At 37.2% G+C, this 15,630-nt stretch overlaps 1 protein-coding gene across 21 annotated transcripts in view; it reads left to right on the top strand.

The window, feature by feature from the left end:
* The window catches only part of GPHN (gephyrin), a 246,991-nt gene that overhangs the window by 97,740 nt on the left and 133,621 nt on the right, over positions 1-15,630 (top strand). For 16 of the 21 annotated variants that reach the window (XM_081164322.1, XM_081164303.1, XM_081164317.1 and 13 more), the window contains one exon: positions 5,656-5,694. The exons of the other annotated variants lie outside the window; for them this stretch is intronic. In XM_081164322.1, the coding sequence (XP_081020448.1) occupies positions 5,656-5,694 (39 nt within the window). The remainder of the gene's footprint in view (positions 1-5,655; positions 5,695-15,630) is intronic. 21 annotated transcript variants of the gene reach the window in all.

Raw genomic sequence — 15,630 nt, 5'->3', positions numbered from 1 at the left:
TTTATTGGATCTCCCAACTACTTCACTTTTAAAGTAACTACATTAATACTTGTACTCATTTTAGAAAATAATCAATAGTGCCTTTCACCAGTCTAAACCTTCCACATTTTTGCTCCTATTAGGCAGTTCAGTTATTTTTATAATAAATCTACTTATATCACAACTTTGGGGAAAAAACCTTTTAATTTTAACCTAAAACCTGTAAAACATACATCAAGGTGTGTGTCCTCTTTCAACAGTAGAGGGCACTCCAGTACCACTGTGGGTATAGAGTAAACCATAAGCATAAAAAACAAGCTTATTTTAAATGATAGGGTACATTAAAGTAGACATTTTATTTTAAACCTCATGCCCAAAATCCAGGGTACCTTCCAGATGTTTATATTTTCATATCATCCAGTCCAATTGCTTTTGCTTCTGCAGAAAAGGAGTCCTTTTCTCTTTGAAACAGCATTCTAGCCTTGTATTAGTTCTGCCTTAGTTCCTGTTCATTTTCTGGGCATTTGAGAATATAGTAAACTTTCTGAAATATGTGCAGTGCTGCTTGTTCCTTGTCCCATTCCTCTTTTTGATTGTTGATGGCTTTCCTTAGGTCTCGCATGGGCTCCTGAGCTGGATCACCTTCACCAATGGGCTCACTATCTTGCTCTCCAAAAAAATCAATAACCTCAGGTGGACATTCCTGTTCTAGAGTTGTTAATAGTTCTGGGGCTTCTTAGAGGCTGGTGGCTGAGAGTGATGTGTTTCCTTTGGTGACTACTAAACTAAAGGGAAAAGCCCAATAGCATCTTATTCCTGCCCCTTGCCATTTGAGTATTATGGGGCGAAGTTCCCTTCGTTGTTTCAGAGTGTCCAGTGATAAATCCTGCAAACCATGACAGGAGTATTAGTCTTTCAACAGTCATCAAAACCTACCTGATCTTATCTATTTTATTAAAAAATGGTGGAAGCACATAAAAATATCCCGGGGGCAGGGGGCTGTATTGTGCAGATGAACAATATATCCTGTCCATATCTTCTGGAGACAATTCCAGGGAAAGTATTATAGCTTTAAACCATTGGACTCCTCCTCAGGAAGCCCTCTCTGAACGCAGACGTGCATAACAACTATCACCTGGTCACAAATACCCATTTTCAGACAAGGTACTTGAGAGAATGGGGAAAGATTTTATCTAGACCATTTTAGGCACCAGCATGACTTTGGTTGCTCTGATTCATAACTTGTGTCAGGAAGGGGGCAACACAACTAATTCCTCACATTTTTGCAATGGCTTCTGATACCACCAGCATTTGACTGTGCAATACCATGTTGCGCCAGTCCTTAAAGGTCTGCACTTGCTGTCTGTTTGCTACGGAGCCAAATTTACAGGGCTGACTCCAACATTTAATACCCTACAAGTTATAGGACCAAGCTGTCTGAAGGTGTGACTGTCCTGCCCATGAGCTTAGATCTACTGGGGAGGTCCTTTTAGTTATACCAGCATCAGGACCAGGATACCAGGACCCTGAAAGGACCATCTAAGTGGCAGTACCCCAGTTGCAGAACATCCTTCTCTTGAGCTTAGCCTGGTACCATCTTAGTTAGCTTTTAGCACTACCTCAAAATACTGCCCTAGATATTGGATTTTACAGATGGAAGGATTTGTGCATTGAGATCTGGTTTTTAATTGGTATATTGAAAATTTTGCTTTTGATGCATGATTTTTTGTGGTTGGCACATTGCCTTCTTTGGTTGACTAAGGAACAGAAGAAGAGTGGGGGAGCAATCACACAAATCAGAGAACATTTTTTTCTGTTGTTTCGCTTTCGGGGGTCAAAATTCCATGGCCATAAATGTATTAGAAATTTTCCCATAGGGATCAATGGAAATTGACAACCCATTATGCAAACTCTTGCCTAACGAACAATTTCCAAGGGACAAATTGTGTTCAGGAAGCGAGACCTGTGTGTATCTTACCAAAACTTTGTGAAACTACTTGGAATCTGCAGCTGCTCATATTCACAATAGCTTTCCTGGTGGCCATCATTTCCACAAGCAGGCTAATGTGTTTTGTGTTCTTCACTCCAACCTAGAAGGATATAGGGTTACCGAGTACTGAATCCTGCTAAGACAGAGACACTCTGGGTAAGAGGTTCCCAGATTTGATCACTGCTGAGTCTGCCTATTCTAGATGGGGTTGCACTCCCTCTGAAAGCACAGGTATGCAGTTTAGGGGAACTCTTGGAGCCATCGTTGTCCATTGAGGCCCAGCTGGCCTCTGTGGCAAAGAGCACCTATCATCAGCTTCAGCTGGTATGTCAACTGTGCCCTTTATTGGATAGTGCTAAGTTGGCCACTGTGACACATGCATTGATAACCTTGTGTCTGGATTACTATGATGTACTCTATATGGGTCTCTGCCGATGCAGCTGGCACAGAATATTGCAGCCCTTGTGGTAAGTGGTGCTCCTTATCACACTAGTGCCCTCCCCTATTAGCCACCAAGCCAGTCTTAAGGTTCTGCTACTTGCGTTCAACGTCCTAAAAAACTCTGGACCATGTTACCTGAAAAACGATCTTCCTCTTCACTTCTTGGTAGGGTACTATCATCAACTAATGTAACCCAGTTAGTTTTGCCACAACCTAATGATTACCAGCTTGTGGTAACACAAAAGCCAGGCTTTTCACTGGTGGCACTAGTGTTGTGGAAAGCCCTCACTGCTAAAATACAAGAGGCCCAATCAGTGATGGTAGTTCTCTGGCTCATGAAGACACCTGTTTAGGCAAGCATTCCCCTGAACTGGACTGAAATTTATTGATTTATTTTATTAAATTTCTATGCCGCATTTCATCTGAGGATCACAGGGCAGTTTACAATATAGAAACACAAAATTCATAACATAGCATAGTAACAAACAAAAACAATACTTCCCACAGCATTGTATTTTATTTATTAAATTTCTGTTGTGCTAGTGCACATACTCTGATGGGACTCATTAATTGAATCCCACCCCACATTTAATAGTATTTACTGATTTTTGAAATGTGATAGCACCACATTATAATTGGCCGGATCAGAGGAAATACAGCTTGTTCTATCATATCATCATGCAGTCCTATAGCACAGCTGTGATATTCATGTCCATATTCAGAATATTTTTTCACCCTTGTTAATCCTGCATTGCAGCAACAGAATAATACTGGAAAATTCTAACATTCCTTCAGGATGGGTATATCACATATTTCTGATACTTGTTGCGCATTAGTAGATCAAGCAGATTGATGTGGTGTGTGGAACAATTTTCCTGCAAATTCCAAAGATCTCAAAAGCCTGTTCTGCAGTAACTTGGAGCAGGGCTTGTAGTGTGGCCTCTCCATTGTGTAAAATAGCATTAATGCAGATATACAACAGGGCCCACTATCTGCAGTTTTTTGAAACCATTAGTGGCATTTTTGTTCTGGCAGGCCTTCCCTTCCCAGCTTTAAAAATGGGTCTTTACCATGAGTGTCTGCTATGTTAGCATTTTAATCTCATTTTAAACATATTTGCCTTTTTTGTGTTTTTAACTGTTTTTAATACTCTTAGGTGTAAAATGCCTTGAGAGGGTTGCTTAGAAGCTGATTAACAAATCAATGAGGAGAAGGAGGCAGAGGAGGATACATTTTAAAGAAACATATGCTTAGTTATACATACTGCAATTGGACGTAAGCTTGGTTCATTTTATTAGTGGAATATGAATGATTAGAACCTGAATCCTAAATTCATTTATTTCAAAAAAAAATCTAGTGACTTTAATAACATTTATGTGCCTTATGCTACGAAAGCTGCTACTTTTATATGTCATATTTTTAGGCAAATTGATACATACTAGTATAGCATCTAGAACAATGACTGTGATTCATGAGTTGATGCTCAATGAGAGAATTAGCTTTTGGTATGATAGTCTGTTAGTTACTTACATTTCTGTTCTCCTGTGGGCTTTCTGTTTATGCTAGTTTTCCTTTCTAAGCGACTTTTAATTTAGGTCACAATATGAGGTACAGCAAATGTGCCATATATTGTTAAATCAGAGTTATGGGATCCACTCATCCTTTTACTGTCACTACATTTATTAATGTCTGCATACACTTTCTAAAAATATCGTTTCAACACTTAAATCCATACTTGCTCTTATTTTGCTTTTAGTCATAAATCTTGTTCTTGGGTTCAAGACAGACTTATCTCCTGGAGTCTCCATCATTAACTGCATTGAAATATATATTTTAATTAGCTTCTGCAGTACGTCTGTGAAGAAGTATTCTGAGAGAGGATCCCTGTCTTAAATGTAAAGTAATTGATGAATTATTCCACTTATGAACCACTGCTATATTATTGTATGGCAAACAGGATATGGCAAACATGATTCTTATCTTACAAAATTTTCATGTTCTTACATAAAAATTCCTAAGTAATCTACTACTTCACCTGAATATGTATCCAATAGGCACACAACTTTGGTTTTTTGTATAAAGTACAGTGCATGTTACTTTTCCAGCTGTGTTTCCTTGCCATACTGGACTAAATGTGATAGCACTACCATCACTTATTTATTTATTTCCTGTTGCACATTGGTGTGTCTGCACAGTTTTGTCTAGTGAATACTTTCATGAAAGTATGTTGATCTATTTTTTTTTGTATCTCTTAATTACATAAAATAAACTTAAACTACATTTCTGCCAACATATGTCTCATGCACTCTGTGTAATATTGCAGATTTATACATTGTATTTTGAGAAAGAAAGAGACCTTAACTCCCAACAGACACACCAACTAAAGTTATCACCTAAAGAGTAGTTTTGCCAGGCATGTAGCTGAAACAGTCTCATTGATTCATAATCATACTGCCTTTCCAGAACAAAATGTAGGAAGAATGGATCATACTAGTGTGCTATAAATTAATATATGATATAACACAATCTTTATCCTTCAATTTTCCACATAATGAACACCACCAAATTACTTTACTGATGGTTTTATGAGAACATTCACTAATAATATACATATAATCAGATTTAAGGGTCCTTGTGTCCATTTCTGATTTCTGAGCGTGACTTTGCTCAACCGTATGTGTGGCTCTTTGTGGGTGACCACTTAATGAAGGAACGAAAGCTCCCTGGTGTAACTAATTTTCGTAGGAAACTATTGTCCACCTAAATCCCACTTTGAGCCCCAAACACAAATATTTCAAGAAATAAAAGGTAAATTTGAATTTAGAAGAAAGTGTTGATCCACTTAATGAGATCATTTTGCCACTTGCTACCATCTGCACAGTTCCTGTTTCTTTAAATCAATTCATTTTGAAAGGTTTTTTGATTTTGTGTGTGTGTGCCTGTACCCAAGAGAGATGCCCTCACGCTATATGTAGGCTCTATGTCGTCAAACTCTTCGAAGAAAACTAACTGCAGGTAAGTGATGTTGTTGTTTTTGTGAATAGAGGTGGGAGACTGTGATATTAAAATGCTGTGGGATTTTCAAACCTTTCTCAAATCTCAGAAAACGTTTGCATCTGGGAATGGGCAAAGGTTCTGTCCAGTTCTTGTTGTGCTCTAAGCACGTCACCATCCCTAAATTGACCTGCTTTTCCTTGAACCTGGGAGTCAGAAATCCCTTTTTCTCTTCTGTTTTTCTGCTGCAGAAATTCCCAACATTCCCATTTTGTGGGCTCCAGAGAGGGGTAAGCAACATCTTCAATCCCAGCCAATCATTTCTAATCCAGCTCTTTGCTAGTATTTTGGTTTGTTTTATTTTGAAATCATTTATTAGAAACAATTTTAGACGCGTTCCCATTTCTTTAATTTCCTTGTGGATTCTCATTCTTTAATTTCATTTATAGGAGGGTCCCCAGGCCTCCCTCAGGCACTAGGGCTCAGCCTCATTTCCATTTGTGTGCTGTACTCTTGTGGATTTTCACAATACACTATGTTGATCTAATGCTGTTACTGGAAGATGAGCATCCAGATTCTGGGGTTCTTTCACTTAAAATATACTTCGTTCCGAAAGAATAATGTCATCTCACTGCCCTGGCAATCTGTTCAAGAGCTTCTCTTTCCTCCTTGCCAGCAGCTTTATCTGATTATTCATGGGCACAGCCCTCTTCAAACTCTGCTTTTAAAAAAATGATATGGCGCTCATTGCTTTCTTTCTGCTTTGTCTACTCGCTGGCTGCCTGGCATTGCAATATACTATTTTGCTGCTTGATTTCCTGGAATGGTCCTCTTCACCACTGATTGCGTGGCATAAGACTGCCCAAGGTACTGCCCATGTATCCTTGCTGCCATTTGTATATGACTGCTTATAGGCAGTACCTCCAACTGAACTTCTCTCTTTTCACTGGCTAGCATTGCTCCCTTGCTGCTGTGTGCATCTGCTGACTTCATGGAACTGCTGTTCTGATGCTTTGTGCACCTGCTGATTGATTGATACTGCTCTATCAACTTGTTGCCTGTTTTGTCTTTTCCCTCCTGCCTTGTCCGCTTGACCACTAGCTTACATATAACTTGTGCTGCCCTCGGACTCTGATTACACATCAGCATTGCTGTGTTTATGCAATCGTGCTCATCTGCTGATTGTTTGCCATTCCTCTTTTTGCTTCTTTACTGCTTACTCTTCCAAAAATCTAAGTAAAAATGTGAGGAAGTGAAAAATGCTCTGATTGGCTCAAACATGCCCTTATTCAAGCTCACATACCCACATTTTGTAAATGTCTTCCTTTCTATTTTCATCAGAATACTCAATCTCCGCCTCTAGATAGATTGAGGGAGTCTGGATCTCATTTTTAGTCTTTTCTTCCATTATTTACCTCATAAAACTAAGATACTTTACAATATGCACAAAGATTAGTAGCAAGAACAATTTATGTTTATGAAGTGGTTCATGCCAAACTTACTGAAATGATTTCACTATGGCTACATAACATAGTTAATTATTTATCCTATCATTTTATTGAAAGTGAAACAAACTCAGGCAGATTAAAGTTGGATCTCTTGTTTCAGCAAATTAGACCATGATCATAAATGAGGGAAGGAATTGCAAGGGTGATGTTTCAATTACTTGATTCTGAGTTTGACTGCCTGTTAAGTGTACCCTAACTTATTTTGCAATGTTGATTTTAAAGAGTTAGGGAGACCAATAGGTAAACATATCTAGTTTACCTATTACAAAAAAGCCAGCTATATAACATACAAAACAAATGACTATCTCACCATTACTAGATATGTGGCAGGTCATTCTGTTGTATGAAGGGCAAAGCTGAAAACATCTCACTGTTGACTTAGCTGATGTGATTCCTCCAGCTTATTGTAGTCTATCCTAAAGAAAAAGTAGAAAAGATTCCATTTAATGTATTGATTTTATGGCAGAATTGAAGAGGGGGAGGTGTTGCTGAGCAAACCTTTGACTCAGAAAAAAGTTCTGAGGAGTCTGGCAAAAGATATCAGCTTTTTAAAAGACGGTAACTTTTTTTCTTTTGAAAATATTCTTAGTGCAGTACCAAATGTATCCCAGCTTCAAATGTTCATTCACAGCACTATCACTTCTGTTATAAGTTTCAAAATCTAAGAACCTGTGTTCTTAACTTCTACCTGTGTTCCACACAGCTGACATAACTCATGTCTGTTGCTGATACTCTCTTTCCCATTATCACCTAACTTTAAAAAAACATTTCTGCAGCCGGCCAACTAACAGAGAATGTAGTTGAGACTTGTATTAATGGCTTCACATTGAATGAACTAAAGTCTGAATTTTGTTAGAATTTGTGGAGCTTGCAGCACTGGGAAGGCTGGTTTTCTTGGAATATTGTATAGTTGCTTAAATTATAAGGAATTCTAGTGGAAATAGTAAGTTTTGCATGACTTCCTCTAATTTCCAGTCACTGCTCTCTGCACGTTTTTAATGTCTTTGCTCCCTCCTTCATGCATTTTGAAATGACAACAAATTGTGTTGTATGGGACTGAGTGGCTCGTAGATAAATCCTCATTATCCAATTCTAAGCGACATAAATTTTTGCTTTCCTGCATCATGTAAAAGTTTAAAAGTATAACTGAAAGTGTTAGGTTTAAACTTTTCTAACATATACTATCCAATTCACTGCTTTTGTTTTTGTTTTTAAAGCCGGCAAACCTAATTGCAAATGAATTATTTGATACTCTTTCAACTGAAAATTGTAACTACTGAAATATCAGGGGGGGATTTCAACAGGAAAGTTGCTAATAAAGTAGGATGGACTTTTCAACTGAAATAGTGAATGATGCACACACATTCTAGCAACATAATAGCAATATTTGTTTCATTTTATGAAGCCTGTGATTTTTCACAATTAATGTAAACTTGCATTATTTTTATTTGCAACTTTACGCCCAATGTTATTAGTTTTTCTTGACTGACATTCCTCGTATTCAAACTGAAATTCTATTCTTCAGTTTCTTCTTTTTTGAAAACTACTTTGTCTTGTGTGCTTATCAGTTTATAGCATTTTAATTTATTTTAGTCCATTGTCTCTAGTGTCTGAAGCCAAACTACAATCTTTCATTCAAAATAATTTTCGTTTGTTTTACCATCTCTTCCAAGGAACTTTCTCTTATTATATTAACCAAAGTTTTTAATATTTTTTAAGGCTGGTGGTTTTCTTATTAGTTTCTTGCAACCGCAATTAAAATAAGGGTACTGAATTATTTGCAACATTTAGGTTTCCCAGAGTCCAACCAGAATTTTCAATCCTAATTTCTTATAAACTCCTTTTCTTTCCCCCTTTTAAGAACACCCAACATGTGTATGCTATCTTGATCTAGTTTGGACATTTCAGCTGTTTTAGGTTCAGATTTTTAAACACACACCTTTGAAATTCTGAAAAATAAACTCCCCAATTAAAACTCTCAGCTATATCTTTAGCCCTTATTGTTCTGTTATATTTTTCTTACAATAAGCACTTTGTCTTTTTGTCATGTAATCACAAAATATCCTCAGCTCTTTAGAATCACATGGCACCAGAGTTGTAGTTTTATTTCTCATTAAACTTAGAAAATTAATTTATACCTTTGAACCAGTTTCCATTTTGTATGTGGAAAATATTTGTATCCTTGCTGTATCTATTGTAGGATGTATTCCACATCCTATTGTATGTGGAAAATATTTGTATCCTTGTATCTATTGACAGTACAAAAATTTTATTGATATCTGATCTTCATGAGGCTTCAAAGATTTAATCTTGCTGATATGTGGACTTCTGTGATTTTCTTTTAACCAAGTATTTATTTATTCAAAAAATGAAATGGTGTGTGATTCAGGGCATTATCTTCATCTGAGCCCTACTCTACAGAATAGGATTTAAGAAATTACTTGGCCATACAGATTGTAGGAATAGGACCATTGAGGTCTTACAATATTTTTTGTAAGTTAGATAAAGGTAGAACATCAAATGTAGTCAGTTCAGTTTTTGGCCTCATAAAGATTGTTCTTTCCCCTCTAACCAGGTACATCTCATTTTGCCAAGTCATGACTTCTGCTCTCCCTAGCAATGTGCTGCCTGCAAAGCTCATGGTATCAAAAGCATGTACATATTTTATCCAACATGTGTTGTTTTCAAAGTTTTAGACAAAGCATGCTTGAAGTTGTTGTTCTAGACAATTTTGTATCCATATTGCCTCCACTCAAACATGATAGTTGTGGTTACTAGAGTTGTTTTGCGTCCTGGTGGTGGTAGTTTTTGTTGATATCATTTGTAGTATTTTCATGGAATCTAGGTGATCATTCTGCAAACGTTTTAGAGATTGTTTTAAGCCTTTGAATCATCAGTGAAGCTTACTTTATACCACTGAAGTGTGGCTAGTGAAGTGGAAATAATACTGTTTAAAGCTGAACTTAAAAGTTCAGTATGAGCAATCTTCTTTAAAAAAAAAAAACTATATTGACATCTCATATTAATAATAGGTAATTACTCACCACCACACAATATATATAGACCGTATATATCTGCCCTCCCACCTGCTCAGTCACCAAACTGTCCAAAGGTAGTCAGAAGAAGGCCTTTTCAGATGAGAGAGTATCTGCAAACTCTCAACTAAGCCTCCCCTGCATACTATAGTAAACAGTGAGGGAGAGAAGGATTATAATGCCAGTTGGAGAATCCCCAGCTGAGAAACTGGAGAATACCTAAAGCATTCCTTTTATCCACAAAAGCAACCTAGCACTTGAGTAGCAAATCACAGCTAAGAGGTATACTGGTAATAAAGTTCTCAGGGTCACTTTACACATTTCAGAATTTATCACAACTACGATCTATATACAGAAGGAATTTAGATAACATGCATGCAGATAATAGAACAAAAAACCTGAATGTGTGATCATCACACAACACAGCCCTCACAATTGAGGCGGCCCAGGGCTGCAACATCATTGCACCATGCACACACACCTCATGGCATGCACGCATGATGAAGGCATGCCCCACGGTGTGCGTGCACACCCTGCAGTGTGCTGATGTCACTCACACAATCCGCAGGGCGTGCTGACATATCTTGAGGATGTCCCCTGGCTTGTGGGCATGACGTCAACATGCCCTGTGGCGTGTGTGTGCGGCCGCCAGGAGGCGGTAAAGAATTGAAAAACACCTGAAGTAGTGGAGAACCCACTCTGAATAAATTGCAATGTGAGTTTTTAAACTATCTGAACTATAAACTATTCTAGAGGTTTATGGATTCATGTTTAAACTCTAATTGGCTTTAATAAACTTACTAGACCATGCAAAATGTTTGACCTACCAAAACCGACACAGCCCTAGTCTTTTATGGTGGCCACTTAAGGGCATGAAAAACTGTTCTTCTTGCTTGCCTGACTGCAGAAACTTAAATAATACAGTTTTTTATAGGAAAGAATTATAAATTTATCTGGATTTCAGGCCTTATCAATTTGTGTTATGCAGCACAGAATGTTCAACACAATGGGCTGTAGCCAATGTTCTTTGTCCACTAGTGTGAGGGCTTTTTTGCGGATGAGTTTTAATGTTGTGCAAAACAGGAATCAAATGCAACAGTTGCTAGTGGAGACTCATTGCTTTTGCAAAATCTTTCTACATTCTGGCAATCACAGAAACAAAGTATGAATGGCTTGCATTCCTTTTATTTGCCTCTCTAATGTTAAAGAGCGCTTGTACATTTCCCTGTTGGAAGTGGTACACATGTGAACATAACAGATTTTTTCCCCATAGGAGAGTTGTATAAGCATCTTTTCTCTACCAGATCCGTGTTTGTGTATTTTATGTACTGTAGTTAAAACATTTCTTCACCACCTTTCAATTAAAAATGCCTAGGGTGGTTCACAATCACTCCCGTTGTGCTTAAGGAAAAGAGTCAAAACAGAAAGCATACTTCAAATTTGAAATGAGTGTTAATATTTATAGACTTTCTAGGAATTACCTTTTATATTTTTCTGGCAAATCCAGCATTATTCATCATTATATATCCACATTTAGGTTTCAGGAATAAATATATGTATTCTTTTAGAACTTAAGATCAGTAGCACCTACCTAACTATAAATCAAACACATATTTAGAACTATCCCCCTTTCACTTGATCTGTTTCACCTTTTTCTCAAAGATATTTGTGGGTTTTGTCTAAGGTTTGAAATGGCTTTAGTCTCTTTTCCTAGAGTGTTCTATTTTTGAAACAGAAAATAATAAGAGCAGTTACTATTAAAATATTTTTTGTGCCTTTAGTGACTTGTCTTTTGCGGTATTGTACTTCCCCTCCCACAGTTTTTAGTTTTCTATAGTTCAAAACTCTTTCCACAATTCACCAATAAACTTGTTCCTTCCCATTGTCCACATTGTATTGATATATTATTTTCTACATGATTATTTTTGGTGATATATGGTTCTTTGACATCTCATTTACATTAGATGCCATTATGTTATTTCCAGGTAATGTTTGCATTTGTGCAAAAGATAATTGTGCATTCTGTAGTAATTTTATACTTAAAAAATTAACTCATTGTATATGATCCTGACCACCTTGAATGCAAATGATTCCCATAGGCAAAATGGAGCCTATGCATGCAGACAGAGTGAATGGCCACTAGGGAAATGTAAAGCCTGTGTGGATTGGAGCATGAGTCATTTGGTTGAGGGTTGGATGAAGGTACATGACAGGTAAACCAAGACTTTCTCTTGATGGCCAGTAGTGGCGCCTGCTCATCAACCTGTATGTGTTAGTGTATACAAGCAAATAGGGTGGGGAATGGAGGGGTAGGGAATCTATTAATTTTATGGGAACCTCAACCCACGCTACACTTGTGGGGAACTGAATTGATCCCCAGTATTTTTAAGAATTTCCAAAATGTGAAACTACTGTGATGTTAATCAATTTGCACTGTACAGTTGCAAAGGACATTGCCTCAGTGGCATCCATAGTTCAGGGGTTGTACTCAGTACATTTGTGCAACAGACAGAGGAAAAAAGCCTGTGTAAAGTTTTGTTCAGCTATATGTCAATGAGCCACATTGTAAGCAATGACAGTTAAAGCAGAAATACCTAAAATACACTATTTGATTGAGGTCACATAATGACATTATTGTCATCAAACCTTAGCATTACCGGTCTTTACTTGTAACTCTTCTAAACTGGCTGTTAAGTAGTAGTTGCAATTTCACAGCTTGCTCACTTTCTATACTCATTATGTCTCAGTCTCTTCATTCAGTATCTCAGTTCCCCTGCAGTGTATTCAGTTCTTCTGATCTCAAACTTTCCTCTACTTTTGTTTCATGTAGTTTAACAAACTAACTGTGTAAGATACAATTGGTTGCTAAGTCTATGAAGAAATCGGAGCACAGATTATGTAAAGTAGTTAATCAAACAGAACTTAGGCACCATATTTCAAGTTTTTGTGTATTGGCACAGTATTAATATAGTGACTCACATATCCCTCTGGTAATTTATATGCAGATAAATAAATGAACTTGTTAAGACTGGAGCTAGAAGCAGAGGCAAATGCTTTATCTTCTACCCATCCCTGTCCCCAGTGCTCTGCAATGAAAGTCAAAATGATGGATAAAACTATAGCATTTGACAAATTACTAATAGAAAACCAGGTGGGTATAATTTAGAGTAACAGACACAGGCCATTGATTGGAATACTATCAGTAATCTACAATGTGTATCTTTATAAGGTATAAACTTGGGAGATTAAAAAAAATGATGTGAACATATTATCTGACACATGCAAAGAATGAGCAAGCTTTTCTTAGGAGGGTCTGGTAGTAGTAGAAGAACAGTTTCCTCACCTAGTTCTCTTATCTGCCTTCATTTTACCCCATGTTTATGTATGCAAGGCCTTTGTGAGTTCCTGTTTTCTCTGTAGTGCAGACAGTCAATAGGCTAACATTAACCAGTTCCTATCTGTACCCCTCTACGTTTTGCAGAGCCATTCCCTGTGTAACTGTTTTCATGTCCTCAACCCAATGCGCTACACTGAAACTATGTTTCCCTGATCTCAGGGGTTGCCCTGGATGAGTTTCTTTCCCCTTTTATTTTTAGAACCCTACCTCAAATTAAGACCTTTTAACATCAATGAGTTGTCCAACTATTTGATTAATGTGATGTCCATGCAGTCTTTATGTACCTATGGAACTTCTCATTCTGATTTACCAGGACTGAGACATGTTTAGTTGGAATTTTGCTACTTTTTATTGTGTCAGCCTTTTTTGTGAAATAAAGCACCAGCTTTCGTGGGTGAAAGTGGATAATTCTGTTTTGTTAAGGGGCAATAATACCTAACTTCTTCCAAAGGACATCCTTTAGAGATCTGGCATAAGAATAATTCTACTACAGGACAAAGATACAGATACCTCCTCTACAGTCACTATATTTAATGTCACATATAGGATAAAATTGCTTATCTGAGCTTGCTGTCCTTTCCATTTTTAGTCTTCCATAGCCTATACATATTTAATAATTGCAGTGCCTGCTAGCTAAGGCTATTTGTCAAGGTCATTTTTTTCCTGACTTGAATTCTATTGAAGGGCTCCCTGGGCTGCAGGATCATTGTTTATGGAGCTCTTTTGCATCTTGTACTAGCACCCTCTTCAAAGTGTCATTCTGCTCAAGGACAAAGAAGAGGGATCTTAGTACATAAATTAAGGTACAAGTGTTTGTGAAAAGCTCAGAAAAGCATTTCATTACTTGAAGCGTGAAGAATAATATCCTTGTATATGCGTTACAAATAATGTGTACAGTGTATTGTTAAATCCTTGTTTAGACCAGGTTTGGTTACCTACTGGAGCATTCTGAGGCCAGATAGCTGTAGTTCATGTAACTGATAATTGGGAGATTCAGAAACCTATTAGCACATATTATATAATAGATGTATGAATATGTTGTTGTTTAATTTGCAAATTGCCTTTTACATGCAACTCAAGGCAATGTCACTACATACAATTAAAAAAGCAAGCTAAATTAGTTTTTTAAAAAACATTCAGCACAAAATTTAACTTAAGCTGGGTTTAAAACAATACAAAATGAACACATAAAGCAGAGATATTTTCATTCAGGTGGAAAAGCTTGTTGAAACAAAATTGTCTTCGGCTGCAAAGCTTACTCAGGAGTCTTTCATACTTGTCAGACTCTGACAATTCATGTAAATACATTTTGTATCTTGTTAAATTTTGGATTTTCTCAGTAGGCTCTGAAGCAAAGTGTGAATTATTTCCATTTTGTGTAGTGCCTCCTTGTGATAGCATGATTGGATCAAATTACTTGATCATCATTCTGGGGACCCTAATGAAGGAGCTTACATGCCAAAAAAATTGCTTTCATCAACAATTATCATTAAATAGATAAAATCCAGAGTAAGTTTTCCAAAACCCATGGGCAGAGAGTTTCAGTGATCTAGCATGGGGAAACTGCATCTGAGAGCTATTTGTAGCCTGTGAAAAATCATCTAACAAAAGATCCTCATAGAACATCTGGGCTGCAGCCTGACAACACCACAGGAGACCACAATTGATGGCAAAAAATGTTGCCTGAATAAACCTGGTAGCATATTATTTCTTATATATGCAGATCTTCTTTTTTCAAATATAGCTGAATTGTACATTTTTTTAAAGTTGCCTTTTGAGACTATGTAGTGGGATATTCTAAATACACGCATACATGCAAGTTTAGAGTGGAATTCAATATTGTGCCATGATGAATGCCCCATTAGAACAAGCATTGCAGCTTGCTGGATGGAATGGTACCCCTCTTCTCCCACTTTGTGTTGTTCTGGGGGTTATTTTGATCCTCCCCTAGCCAATTTTGGGGGCACTGGGGAGATGTATGGGAGGAGAGGGAGGAAAGCCCTGGTTTTTTAAAAAAGTAGAAGCCCTTGCATAGGGCTTGTTTTGATAGGACTCATTCATTGTAAATCCCACCCTTAGTCTTTAAAACTTCTGCTACAAGATTCCTTTAAAAATGGCAATTCTTCCTTAATGTTTGTAATAAAATTTCTTAGATAGAATATTAAACATGTCTCTTTCTCATGTTCCCACATTTTACGGTTGTACCAGAAAACAGAAAAGTTGGGAAAGGTTCAGAAAAGGACAACTAAAATGATCAAGGAGTTGGAGTGAAATGAGGCAAAGTTA

Source organism: Podarcis bocagei (genome assembly GCF_964188305.1).
Source record: "Podarcis bocagei genome assembly, chromosome: 1".
Classification (NCBI taxonomy): Eukaryota; Metazoa; Chordata; class Lepidosauria; order Squamata; family Lacertidae; genus Podarcis; species Podarcis bocagei.
Note: the sequence above shows the minus strand (reverse complement) of the source record. Positions and strands in the feature narration are given on the sequence as shown.